The 13,527-nt window shown below is 42.3% G+C and overlaps 1 protein-coding gene across 3 annotated transcripts in view; it reads right to left on the bottom strand.

Annotated features, from left to right (window-relative positions):
• The window catches only part of Sec23ip (SEC23 interacting protein), a 45,976-nt gene that overhangs the window by 8,702 nt on the left and 23,747 nt on the right, over positions 1-13,527 (bottom strand). For all 3 annotated transcript variants that reach the window (XM_075972459.1, XM_075972460.1, XM_075972461.1), the window contains exons 10-15: positions 12,639-12,757; positions 11,177-11,329; positions 8,959-9,054; positions 3,699-3,896; positions 744-899; positions 272-374 (exon numbers count right to left, since the gene is read on the bottom strand). In XM_075972459.1, the coding sequence (XP_075828574.1) occupies positions 272-374; positions 744-899; positions 3,699-3,896; positions 8,959-9,054; positions 11,177-11,329; positions 12,639-12,757 (825 nt within the window). The remainder of the gene's footprint in view (positions 1-271; positions 375-743; positions 900-3,698; positions 3,897-8,958; positions 9,055-11,176; positions 11,330-12,638; positions 12,758-13,527) is intronic.

The following is a 13,527-nucleotide window of genomic DNA, read 5'->3' as shown; positions in this document are numbered from 1 at the left end:
GGCTTTGGAGCCTGTCCTGGAACTAGCTCTGTAGACCAGGCTGGTCTCGAACTCACAGAGATCCGCCTGCCTCTGCCTCCTGAGTGCTGGGATTAAAGGCGTGCACCACCATCGCCCGGCTCTATGTGGGGTTTTTGTTTGTATTGTGCTTTGTGTGACAGGGTCTCACGTGACTCGGACTGCTCGTAACTCATTTTGGAGCCAAGCACACCCTTGAACTCCTAATCTTGCACCTGCTCTGCAGTAAATGCCCAAAGCAGTTGCTTCTTACCTAAGTGAAGCCTCTTTCTGCCTTTGTGATGTGGAATGAGAACAGCTTTCAAGTCCAAATCTGGAGCCACCATGGGTTCTAATCTGTACGCCACCGGATCAAGCTGCGAGGAGGAAGAGCAGAAACCCGTTGAGTGCTTATTTGGAGTCACACGCCACAGTTAGGGAGGCAACCGCTAATGGCAAGCCAGAGACTGACTGCTTGCCACCCCTTACTCAGTTTATGGCAATTACAAGATTTTAAATTTGTAAGTGAAATTATTTTGCAAACAAAGCAACCAACACATTTTTTTTCCTTTGAACAAAAGCTTTCTGGTAGAAATACCTATTGAAAAGTGCATCAGACTCTTAGGAGAGACGGCTGAGCTCTGAAACTTGTGACTGCCATTGATTTCCAAGAGTCTGAGAATCTCTGGATGAAGAGGACAGAGCGTTCATCTTTTTAAAGCGCAAAGTAAATTCAAGCCACTCACTGGATGGTAAATATTGAAGAAGCCTTTGCAGGTAGGGAGGCGGTAGTTCTCATCGATCCTGTCCACACCGCGGATAGTGAGGAACATGCCGATTGGAGAGCCCAAGGCAAAGAAAATCTCCGGCTCAAAGTCTAAAGAGTTGTAAGTGACAGAAACCTAGGAAGGAACAACAATAAAAACCATTCTTCCGTGGTCACATAGACAAACCCTTTGGATTTTTAAATGTTCTTGGGTCTGCACTGGCTCAGGTCCAAACTGCAGAACCTACAGTCACCCTGCTTGGGCCTGCTTCTACTCTTGGTCAAGTTTCCTAATGTCTTTTGCCTCTGCCTCAGTTATAACATGGGAATTTTCACTGACCCGAACTCAATATAGTGAAGAATGAATAACTAAGGCCACAGAAAGCACTCGTCAGCACAGACAGGGCTCTGTGTAATGCTGTTACAACTCTGTCTTCTTCATAGGAAGTTAGAGGCAGAGAATAAGAAAGCTCGAGGTCATCCTAAAAATCATTCAGGTTACATAAAACTCTGTCTCAAAAAAAAAAAGCACTTAAAGCAAGTTCCCTGTCAGAAAAATGGTTTGTCCAAAGAACCACTTAGGATAGCTTACATGAAGTACAGAGATCACAGGCATACATTGCCATTATAGTCTGGAGAATTTGTATAAAGAGACATGTAATTCAATAGAAATCAGATAAAATCGATACTTTGTAATAGAAAAAAATGTCTAAGAAACACAAGTGAGGCTTGAGGGTGGCTGGACAGGGAAAGCATCTGTTTCTGATCCCTAAAACCACACAGAGATGCCAGATGTGGTGGTGCATTCCTGAAACCCCAGTGCTGGGAGGCAGAGACAGGAAGCTTGCTGGCCAGCCAGTCTAGCCAAAGCGGTGACTGACAGATCAAGGAGAGATCCTGTTTCAAAGGAAGCAACCATTGTTCCTGAATAACCTATCCAAGGTATCCTCCAGACTCCACACACAAACACACAATGCGTTAAAAAAAAAAAAAAGTGCTCAATAAATACAGTGTGATACCATGTTGCCACTTTCCCTGTAAGGCTGTCAGAAACATAAATGAAATACAAAAAGAAAAAGCAATTCAATTTTTATGTTTAAAAAATTACTTCTTAGCTGGGCAGTGGTGGCTCATGTCCTTAACTCTAGCACTTGGGAAGCAGAGACAGGCAGATCTTGGAGTTAGAGGCCAGCCTGGTCTACAGAGTGAGTTCTAGAAGAGCCAGGGCTACACAGAGAAACCCTGACTTGAAAAAAAAATTCTTTTAGAAGAAAGTTAGAAAAGTGATCCTAGAGGCTGGAGAGGTGGCTCAACAGTTAAGAACACTTGATGTTCTTGCAAAAGTCCTGAGTTTGGTTCCCAGCACTCACGTGGCAGCTCACAGACATCTGTAATTCCACTTCCAGAGGATCCAAAGCCCTCTTCCGAACTCCAAGGACACCAGGCACAAAAATGATACTCATTCACACAAGCAGGAAAAATATTCACACACATCAAATAAATAAATCTAAAAACAAACAAACAAAGGCACTGTGAAGGTGATCCTATAAACATATTTTTAGAGGGAAAAGAGCCTGGAGTGTGTCATTCACCTATCATGAATGTGCAAAGTACCAGTTTTCATTTTAACACTGAAAAAAAAGAATAGGGGCTGGAGAGATGGCTCTGTGGTTAAGAGCACTTGTTCTGGCAGAAGATCCAGGTTCTATTTCCAGAACCCACATGGTGGCTCACAACCATCTGTAACTCCAGTTCCAGGGGATCTGGCACTGACTTCTGGTCTCTGAGGGCACTGCACATAGTACACAGACATACGTGCATACAATACACCCATGTACATAAGTAAAATATATCTTTTAAAATAATAAAAAGAAAGACAAAACACTGCAAGGTCCAGGTGGGAGGTGCAAGCCCCGACTGCCAGGAAGACTGGCACTTTGTACAAGCGGCAGTAACTGAGAATTTTCATGTGTACACTACCAGACAAGCTGCATGCATAAAAACAACCACAAAAAAGGCTTAAAATATTGATCACTGGACTGCTTTATTAAAGGGGTTTAAAGCCAGAAACAAACTATATGTTCCATATGTGAACAATTGTGTACCCCCCCCCCAAAAAAAAACGTGCTGGAGCATAATCTCCTGTAACTCGGAATGTGGCTTTGCTTAGAAACAACCAGTGAAGAGACAACCAAGCTCACAGAGGCCGTTATCTGTGAAAGGTGGGGAGGCTAGGACACAGCTGCAGGAGAGAAGACAGTGTGAAGAGGTGAAAATGGACAGCGGAAGTGAAACATCTATTAATGCAGGACAATAAAGTCGGCCCATAAACAAGGAGAAGCTGAGAAGAGATAAAAAAAAAGGCTTGGCCTTCAAGGTTCAGAAACATTACAACCACCTGTAAAGCCAGCCTCTCATTAGAGGGCCCTGGCTGGCCTGGAACTTATTGCATAGACCAAACTGGCCTTGAACTCGCAGAGAACCATCCGCCTCTAAAGACCTGCTCCACCATACCTGGCAACAAAGACATCTTAATAATATAATCTGAAGCCAACAAGACGGCTTAGCAAGAGTAAAAGTACTTGATATTATTAGGGTCCTGAGTTTGTGCCCCAGGTCACACACGATAGGAGAGAACTAACCCCCACAGGTTATCCTCTGACATCCGGATTGAGTGTCATGACATGCATACACATACAATAAAAAATACATGCAATAATCAATTTTTAAAAATATAATCTGGCCGGGCAGTAGTGGCTCACACCTTTAATCCCAGCACTCAGGAGGCAGAAGCAGTAGGATCTCTTTGAGTTTGAGGCCAGCCTGGTCTACAGAGTGAGTTATATGACAGTCAGGGCTAATACCCAGAGACACCCTGCCTCAAGAAAAAAAACAAAACAAAACCTTAAACCGTTAGTTGTCAGCACACACTCACCTGTCCCGTGCCAACGTCAAAAGACTCATACTCAACTTGCACAGAAGACACGCATGCCCCAACTGACAGCTTCCTCTTTGACTCATTGTTTTCTGAAGAAGGAAGAGCCATCTCCTTAGTTTTCAGGACACTGTCGTCTTGTCCTTTCGTCACAGCAGCCATCGCTGCCTTCTTTTCTGACGCTGCTTTCCTCTGCTCCTGTGGAACACAACAGTTAAGACAGTCTTGAGGAACAGCCAGTTCGTAGCTATCACTGTAAGAAACGCTGTCATGCGATTAAGGAGTTCTTAGTAATTCAGGCAGAGTAACAACACTGGGGCTACTGGGAAAAACTACTTCTTAAAAAATATTTATTTTTTGAGCTGGGCATAGTGGCGCACACTTCTAATCCTAGCACTAGGGAGACAGAGGCAGGCAGATCTCTGAATTTGAGCCAGCCTGGTCTACAGAGTGAGTTCCAGGACAGCCAAAGATACACAGAGAAACCCTGTCTCAAAAAGAAAAAAAAAAATTATTAGCTTTGATATGTGCATCTGTGTATGTGTCGCTGTGTGAGTGAACGCCACATGTGTGTTGTTTCCCATGGAGGCTTGAGAAGGGTACTGCATCCCTTGGAGCTGGAGCAATAGGAAGTTGCAGCTGCCATGTGGATGCTGGGAACCTAAACTGGTTCCGACTACAAGAGCAGTCAAGCTCTCTTAGCTGCAAGGCAATCTCTCCAGACTCCCAAGAAAATGTACTTCTTAAAGACAACTACTATCAGCCGGGCGGTGGTGGCGCACGCCTTTAATCCCAGCACTTGGGAGGCAGAGGCAGGCGGATCTTTGTGAGTTCGAGACCAGCCTGGTCTACAAGAGCTAGTTCTAGGGACAGGCTCCAAAACCACAGAGAAACCCTGTCTCGAAAAACAAAAAAAACAAAAAAAAAAAAAAAAGACACCTACTATCATCAGGAAAGACATGCCATGATTGCTATAATAAACTGTATAATCCTTAGAAAAATAAAAATTACAAAAGACAAAAGCTAGCAAAATAGCTAAAATTCAATCTAATATTGGCTAACTTGCATGAATCTCAAAATTATTAAATATGGGAAGGCAGATACAAAACAGTACATTCTACGTACTCTACTTATGACTGTCTAGACAGAAACATTTCTGTTAAAAAAAAAATCATGCCGGGTGATGCTGGTGCAGGCCTTTAATCCCATCACTCAGGAGGCAGAGACAGGCAAATCTCTTTGAGTTCGAGGCCAGCCTGCTCTACAGAGCATATTCCAGGACAGCCAGGGCTACAAAGAGAAAGCCTGTCTCAAAAAAACAAACAAAAAAGAAATGGCAGTGGTGATGGCCGAGAGGCAGGAATAGTCAGTAAGCAGCGGGGTGGCACTGAGACAGACACATTCCGCTTCTAGGTGCTGACTACACACGTGCTTAGTTGTCAAACTTCACTGTCCAGAATACCTCAAGAGTTATACATTTCCATAAGCAAACAGCAAAAGCAACAGGGAAAATATATAAGTGATGCTATTGCTAATGAGAGGTAAAGCCCATGCCCAAAGGTGGGTAAGCACACCCTGACTGCTCACATTGTCAAGAGAAGGCACACACTTGCCAAGTGGACCTCTTTATCCACAGGGTCAGAGCCCCTTGCTCCCTAGACTGGGAAGGATTAAATTAGTTTCTGTTTCACAGCAGCTTAACAAAACAGCTGGCCAAACTGTTCTTTTCTATTGATAATTCCAAAATACTATGAACACAGGAAAGTAGTCTATCTGGTTAATATGAAGGACAATAAAAATCAAAGAAAACCCAGTCAGCCAGCTCAGGGAACAGATTCCACCACAGGTATTTTGGACAGCTTGGTTAGCTCACTCCTTGTCTATATGAGGTAGCACAACCTGAAACCTAAATTCTAAAATTTTCAGTTCTTCCAGTTACAATTTGCTTTCTTGTTCAGTATTACCTTTCACTATATCCATAGAACTTAATATTCTAGATGCTAAGAGAGCTACTTCAAGAAACTATATGAACAGATTCAACGCAATGCCCATCAAATTCCCAGCAAATTTTTCAAAGACCTCGAAAGAATGGTACTTAACTTCATATGGAAAAATAAGAAACCCAGTATAGCCAAGCAATCCTGTACAATAAAAGAACTTCTGGAGGCATCACAATCCCTGACTTCAAACTCTACTACAGAGCTACAGTACTGAAAACAGCCTGGTATTGGCATAAGAACAGACAAGAGGACCAATGGAACAGAATAGAAGATCCGGATATCAATCCACATATCTTCAAACACCTGATTTTTGACAAGGAAGCAAAAAAATACCAAATGGAAAAAAGAAAGCATACTTAACAAGTGGTGCTGGCATAACTGGATATCAACATGTAGAAGAATGAAAAAAGACCCATATCTATCACCATGCACAAAACTCAAGTCCAAATGGCTCAAAGACCTCAACAAGACAAACGACAGCCTACAGAATGGGAAAAGATCTTCACTAACCCCACATCAGACAGAGATCTGATCTCCAAAATATACAAAGAACTCAAGAAATTGGCCATCAAAAGAACACATAATCCAATAAAAAAAAATGGAATACAGACCTAAACAGAGAACTCTCAACAGAGGAATCTAAAATGGCTGAAAGACACTTAAGGAAATGCTCAACATCCTTAGTCATCGTCATCAGAGAAATGTAAATCAAAACAACTCTGAGATTCCATCTTTGTTTTTTTGGTTTTTTTTTGTTTTTTTTTTTTTTTTTTTTGATTTTTCGAGACAGGGTTTCTCTGTGGTTTTGGAGCCTGTCCATCTTATACCTGTAAGAATGACCAAGATCAAAAACCTGATGACAACTTATGCTGGAGAGGTTGTGGAGAAAAAGGAACACTTCTGCATTGCATTGCTGATGGGAATGCAAGCTGGTACAACCCCTTTGGATGTCAGTGTGGCAATTTCTCAGAAAATGAGGAAACAACCTTCCTCAAGACCTAGTAATACCACTTGTGGGTATATATCCAAAGGATGCTCAATCGTGCCTCAAGGATATGTGCTCAATCAACTATGTTCACAGCAGCTTTGTTTGTCATAGCCAGAACCTGGAAACAACCTAAATGCCCCTTGATTGAAGAATGGATAAGAACAATGTGGTAACATTTACACAATGGAGTACTACACAGCAGAAAAAAATAACATCTTGAATTTTGCAGGAATATGTATGGAACTAGAAAACATTATTTTGAATGAGGTAACCCAGACACAGAAAGACAATTATCACATGTACTCACTCATAGGTGTTTTTAAACATAAAGCAAAGAAAACCAGCCTACAAACCACCGTCCCAGAGAACTTAGACAACAATGCGGACACTAAGAGAAACTTATATAGATCTACTCTACATGGGAAGTAGGAAGTAGAAAAAGACAAGATCTCCTGATTAAATTGGGAACATGGGGACCTTGGGGGAGGGTTAAAGTGGAGAGAAGAGAGGCAGGGAGGGGAGCAGAGAAAAATGTAGAGCTCAATAAATATCAATTTAAAAAAAAAAGAAACCATACGATGACTTATTGCCAAGAGCTATTCTGTTCCCCTAGAGTCCCGCAGCAATTTAATGTACAAATGAACCAGCATATACAGAGGTAGCTAACAATATTCCCAATACTAAATACCACTGTTTCCAATGAAAATGCCGAAGATGGTTTACAGAGGAAACCAGACCATACATACTGATATCCTTGCTAAAAAACAACGGCTAATTTCAGTCCCGTTATTTCAGTAATAGTAAGTCACCAAGACATAGTACTATTATCTTCATCTGTCAACAATTTACCTCTGAACAATTCAAATCAATCAATGCAAAGTGGCTGACAAAGTTTCTTGGTTCATCTGAAAGCAACTATATTTAATTTAAAAAGTGAGATTATACTATAGATCCTTATTCCTTTCCAAGCATGCTTAAAATGCCACAGCTTATATATCTAAGGCATTGTAATCGATAAACAGGACCCTCCTAGGAGTTTTTCAAAGAACTTTTCGACTTTTTCATACAGAAAAAAATTAAGGCCATGAAGCAGAAACCCTGAAGATATCACTCCTGGATCCTTATCTGTCTTGCTCATGGGCCTGGCCTCACTGCTGAGTGTGGACAACCAACTGTGCCTACATACAGAATCACCCCAGCACACTCCTGGAACAACGTGTGTGGGAACATCATGCTCATCAGAGTGATAGCACCTCATTCTCTTTTGGATAAGATCATGTGTGGAGAGGAACTTGTGGGGTCTGCCCACAGACTGCTGGGAGATGCCAAAGAGATGAAGAGAATGTTGTGAATTGGAAATAGCAAGTGGTTTATTTAACATGCAGAGAAAGGGACACCTGATGATCTCACAGCTTTTCCCAACAGCTAATCAAATAGTTTGCTTTATCTAAAGTCCTTGGGAGTTGCTCTCTTTCCATCCCAAATCCATAGCACTATCGTCTTTTTCAGCAACTAAAAAATTCTAACTACTTATTTTACAGTTCCTGCCACACCTCTAGCTTTGGCCTCCTCTCTGCGTACTATAACCAACAGGACCCTGGCCTAAGAAGGTGCTCCAGCCATGTCCCTCAGACCCTGAACCATGGGACTTACTGCTATTAAGGTAAAATGTGATTCAGTCTACAGTGGGGAACAAGGTAATGGATATTTGTCTCAGCTGTTGATTTGCAAGGCCTTTTCTGTTTTGTCTTTAGTACTCCTCACCAGGCAGGCCAACACCCTCCCTCCTCTGACTTCCATGAGCACCAGGCAGGGACAGAGTGCTCATGCATACATGCAGATAAATCAGTCACCCACATAAAACAAATCTTTGAAAGAAGTTTTAAATAAACTAGCAAAAATGAAAAGCCCTTTTTCCAGGGAACCCTCTGTCCCTGGAACACCAAGTTGTTCAGTCACTGCAATGTGGATATAAACCCAGTGCCAACAGACTCTGGAGCCTGGGCTTCCATTTTGTGCTCCTGGTGGAAATAAACTAGTTTGCCAACCAAAGGGGCATTGCAAGCTTCTAAGACAAGAATGAGAGTGAAGCATAATGGCTCACACCTCCAACCCCAGTGCTGGGAGACTGAAGCAGAAGGATCATGCTGTATGTGAGTTCTAGGCTAGGCTGGGCTACAGTGTGAGACCTTGCCTTAAAAAATAAAACAAACAAATGAAAAGGGCAGGTACAAAACATGTTCATTTTCTTGAGGACAGAAATGAACCTTACCAGTTTGGCTGCTTTAAGTTTTACAAAATTGGCTATCTTCTTCCTGGGCCCAAGGGGGATCCCCATCTCCTTCAGGTCATCAACTGTACACATAAGCTTTAAAGAAAAGCAAAAGCATATGAATTAATCAGTCTAGAGACAGAGAAGCTGAAAATAGGGTACAAAGAATACTACAAGAATTAACTAAACCAACCAAAAAGTCAGTCAACCTTCAAAATAGCTAGGGCTTTTTGCTTGAAATAGATATTTTAAGCTTTAAAATGCTCAATCTCAGTTTACTGGTAGAGCACTTGTCTAACATGTGTGAAATCTTGGCATCAGTACCTAGTACTATTTTTTTTTTTTAAAAAAAAAAAGGTTTTTTGTTGGCTTTTCAAGACAGGGTTTCTCTGTGTAGCCCTGGCTATCCTAAAACTTACTCTGTAGACCAGGCTGGCCTTGAACTCACAGAGATCCACCTATTTCTGCCTCCCAAGTGTTGGGATTAAAGGCATGCACCAACACCACCTGGCTTAAAAAAATTTTTTAATTAGCCCCTCTATTAAAAATTCTTTTATTTTTGATAGAAAATATGTCATGCAAAACTCTGAAGTTATACTGCTAACATAATGAAGCTCTCCCCTCAGCCCTCTCCTGTCCATCCTGGTCCCAAGCATCCAGTTCCTTCAGTGGTAACTGTAGCACTCTACCTCTTTAGAAATCTCACGTGCACACAACAGCAACATGCTCTTCAGTGTGTGTCAACCTCGAGCTTTCGTCCAAGCACCTGACAGGTCAAGATGGATGACAGTATCTGTACTCAAGCGCAGCGAGTCCTGCTGCAGGGCTGCACAAATGACGCCACTACACCCTGTCCGTGTGCACTGTGGCTGCTAAGGTCCACGCTACTGAAAACTTCAGTGGGCATCCTGCAGGTATTCCCAGAGATTTCTTTACAGAAAACATTACTACCAGTAAAACCGGCAGGGCAAAGGGCACACAACTTATTTTTGAAGACATGAGAAATCTCTGCAGAGACTGTGCCCATTTACACTCTCAATAACCAGAGCCACAGTGCCAGCTCCCCCTCCTCCTGCCACATAGACTGTTACCAAATGGGTTAAAACCAGTATCACGCCGGGCGGTGGTGGTGCACGCCTTTAATCCCAGCACTCGGGAGGCAGAGGCAGGAGGATCTCTGTGAGTTCGAGACCAGCCTGGTCTACAAGAGCTAGTTCCAGGACAGGCTCCAAAGCCACAGAGAAACCCTGTCTTGAAAAACAAAAACAAAAACAAAAAAAAAAAAAAAAAAAAACAGTATCACGTTACTCTTAGAGAACATTCTGTACTTGTTCTCCCAAGGAACAAGGTCACCTGTTCTTTCCTGTAAATCATGCTCCTGTTTCCAATGCCTCATTTGCCTGCTGCTTCTTTATATACACAGAGTTCTGTATAAACTCTGGCCATAAAAGCCGCCTGTGTCGGTATCCAGGTGCTTTTCTAATCCATCTCTGCCCAGTAGGTATTGTCATGCTGTTTACTACTTTAAAATTCTTTTCCAGATATGATTTCTATGTTTTGTCTCATGCACAGCTTTAAGCCCAGCACCCAGGAGGCAGAAGCAGGCAGATCTCTGAGTTCAAGGCCAGCCTGGTCTACAGAGCAATTTCCAGGACAGCCAGAGTTGTTATACAGAGAAACCCTGCCTCAAAAAAACAAACAAAAAAATAAAAAAGCTTCACACATTTAATTTTTTTTCCCTCAAATTTTAAAAAGGTTGTATTTAGAGCCAGGCCATAGTGGCACATGCTTTTCATTTCAGCACTCAGAATCCCTGTGAGTTCGAGACCAGCCTGGTCTACAAAATGAGTTACACAGAGCTACAAAGAAAACCTGACTTGAAAAACAAAAACAAAACAAAACAAAACCTTCTGTGTTTACTTTATGTATACACATGTGTTCCTTCGGTGTATGTGTGCAATATGTGTGTGCTGGTGCCCACAGCGGCCAGAAGAAGGCACTGGATCCTGGAAAGGAGTTACAGACTGTTGTGAGCCACATTGTGGGTGCTGGAAACCAAACCTCAGTCCTCTGCAAGAGCAGCAAGTGCTCTTAACCTCTGAGCCATCTCTCTCTCCAGCCCCCTTTTTCTGTTTTTTAAACATTAACTTTCTGGCTTATGTGGAATAAATTCTGATGTAAGAGTCCTTAACAAAATAAACCAAGTTATTAGCAGTACCAAAGATTCCATATCCATCTTTTCCTTCTCAAAAGTGCTAATGTAATCAAAGAGGCTGAGTGCTTCCAGGGTTCCATGCAAAGTCAGCGGTTCTTCATTTTCAACATCAAGTCCACAGGATTCATCTGACATCAGCTTTGGCTCTTCGGGTACCTTAAAAAAAGAGGAAAATATTACAAAGCTCAGAAAAAACTCGTATAAAATGTCTCGTGATCTACAGGAATCTAAAAGGGCTTTGCTCTACAAATCAACTAAACTTTAGCACTTTGCCATCTTCACCTGGACTTTAAGTAAATCACTCATGCTTCCACTTTCTGTAATAATTTACTTTAAAACTGGGCGGTGGTGGCACACACCTTTGATCCCAGCACTCGGGAGGCAGAGGCAGGCAGGTCTCTAAGTTCGAGACCAGACTGGTCTACAAAAGAGAGTTCCACACCTTCTCCAGTTGTTTTCCCCACCTTATTAGACCATGTCTGTGGCCCATTTTCCAAGTTTGGTAGAGAAATGTTAAGTGCTAGGAAACTGATATTCTTGCAAGCAAGCATTGTACCAGCCTTTAAAGCAGTGAATTCACATGCATGGACATTAGTCTCAATAAACTTTGGTTTTGTTAGAGAGAGAGAGAGAGAGAGAGAGAGAGAGAGAGAGAGAGAGAGAGAGAGAGAGAGAGAGAGAGAGAGAACGAGAACTAGCTCCAAGACAGCTCCAAGACAGTTAAGGATGTTACACAGATAAGCCCTGTCTTGAAAAAATCAAACAAATAAATAATGCTAATAGTATAGCTATTACAATTCTAAGCCTTCACATTTACTTTATAATCCATAAGGAAAAAGAACAAGAAACTCCTATTTTTAGAGATGGCGTCTCACTGTGCTGCCCAAGCTGGCTTTGAACTCATCATCCTCCCATCTCAGCCTCCAAAACAGTGAGGTGTAGGGGCATTTCAATTGTATTTTAATTAATAAAGCTCACCTGAAGATCTGAGAGTAAAACAGCACCACTGGTCAGCCTTACAGACCAGGTAATGGTAACACACACCTTTAATCCCAGTAGATACACTAGTCTGCCATAGAAACCGGGCAGTGCATGCCTTCAATCATGGTGTACATGCCTTTAATCCCAGCCCTAGAGAGGATTATAAAACGGAAGGAAACAGCTCTCAAACACAGTCTCATTCTGAGATTCCTGGAGGCAGGATCGCCATTTTGAACTGGTAAGAGCCAGTGGCTGGCTGCTTTGCTTTTCGGATCTTCAGGTTGAACCCCAATTTCTCTCTCTGAGTTTTTACTAACTGTGCTTCAGTCAGGATTACAGGTGTGTGACCCAACTTCTCTACTGTACTTCTGAGCCTCAATGTACTTTGACAATTAAAAACGATTAGAGGAAACAGTACAGGTTTTGGAGAACATCTCGGGTCTAGCTCTAAATCTCAACGTCAACAGGGTAACGATAAACTCACCTGCTTTTCCTGAAAATCTGGCTGTTTCATAACTCCATTAGAAACAGTCATGGACCCCGGAGACTTAGAGACATTCATATCTTTTTGATTAGACAAGATGTCAAACAATATCAGAGAACCTAAGGAAAAGATATATTAGGCTTTATACCAAAGTTAACTACCCCATGTATTTTTCAACACTAAATAAATCCTCCTGATTTTATTTTTCAGTCTCTAGCAGAAGTCATACAAAGATGAGCAGCTGATTAAAATCTAATAATCAGAACCAGCATGATAGCTCAGCCAGTCAAAGTATTTGTCACGCAAGCTTAGCAACCTGAATTTGATCTCCAGAGGCCATTTGTATCAGTTCTTAGATTTCTATCAACTTGCCAGGAGCTAGAGTCATCAGAAAACAGGACACCTCAACTGAGAAAACACCCTCTCTGACTGGCATTGATTCAAGCAGAAAGACCCATCCTGCTCTGGGTGGCGCCGTCTCTGGGCAGGTGATCCTGGGGCGTACTGTGTAGGCCAGAAGGAGCAAGCCAGTAAGCAGCATCACTCCAAGGTCTCTGCTTCAGTTCCTGCTTCCAGGTTCTTGTGGGCTCTGGAAGCCCTGCCTGACTTCCTGTCATGATCAACTACAACTGTAAGCTAAAATAAAATCTCCCCTCCCTGCCAAGTTGCTTCCTTGGCAGGAAGCCAAAGCAACAGAAAACAAACTAAGGCACAACGTAAAGGTGGAAGAGAAATGACCCTACAAAGTTGTTCTCTGACCTCCACACAGGTGCTGGGGTACACATAAGTACACATACCCCATGCATGTATGACTCATATATGCCCTGAGTTTGGCAGCCAGAAAGACACAGAGCAACTTCTCGACAAATCAACAATCAAGTCTGAAGTT

This window comes from Microtus pennsylvanicus, chromosome 5, assembly GCF_037038515.1.
Source record: "Microtus pennsylvanicus isolate mMicPen1 chromosome 5, mMicPen1.hap1, whole genome shotgun sequence".
Lineage (NCBI taxonomy): Eukaryota > Metazoa > Chordata > Mammalia > Rodentia > Cricetidae > Microtus > Microtus pennsylvanicus.
The sequence above is the reverse complement of the archived record's forward strand: the minus strand, read 5'-3'. Positions and strand labels throughout refer to the sequence as shown.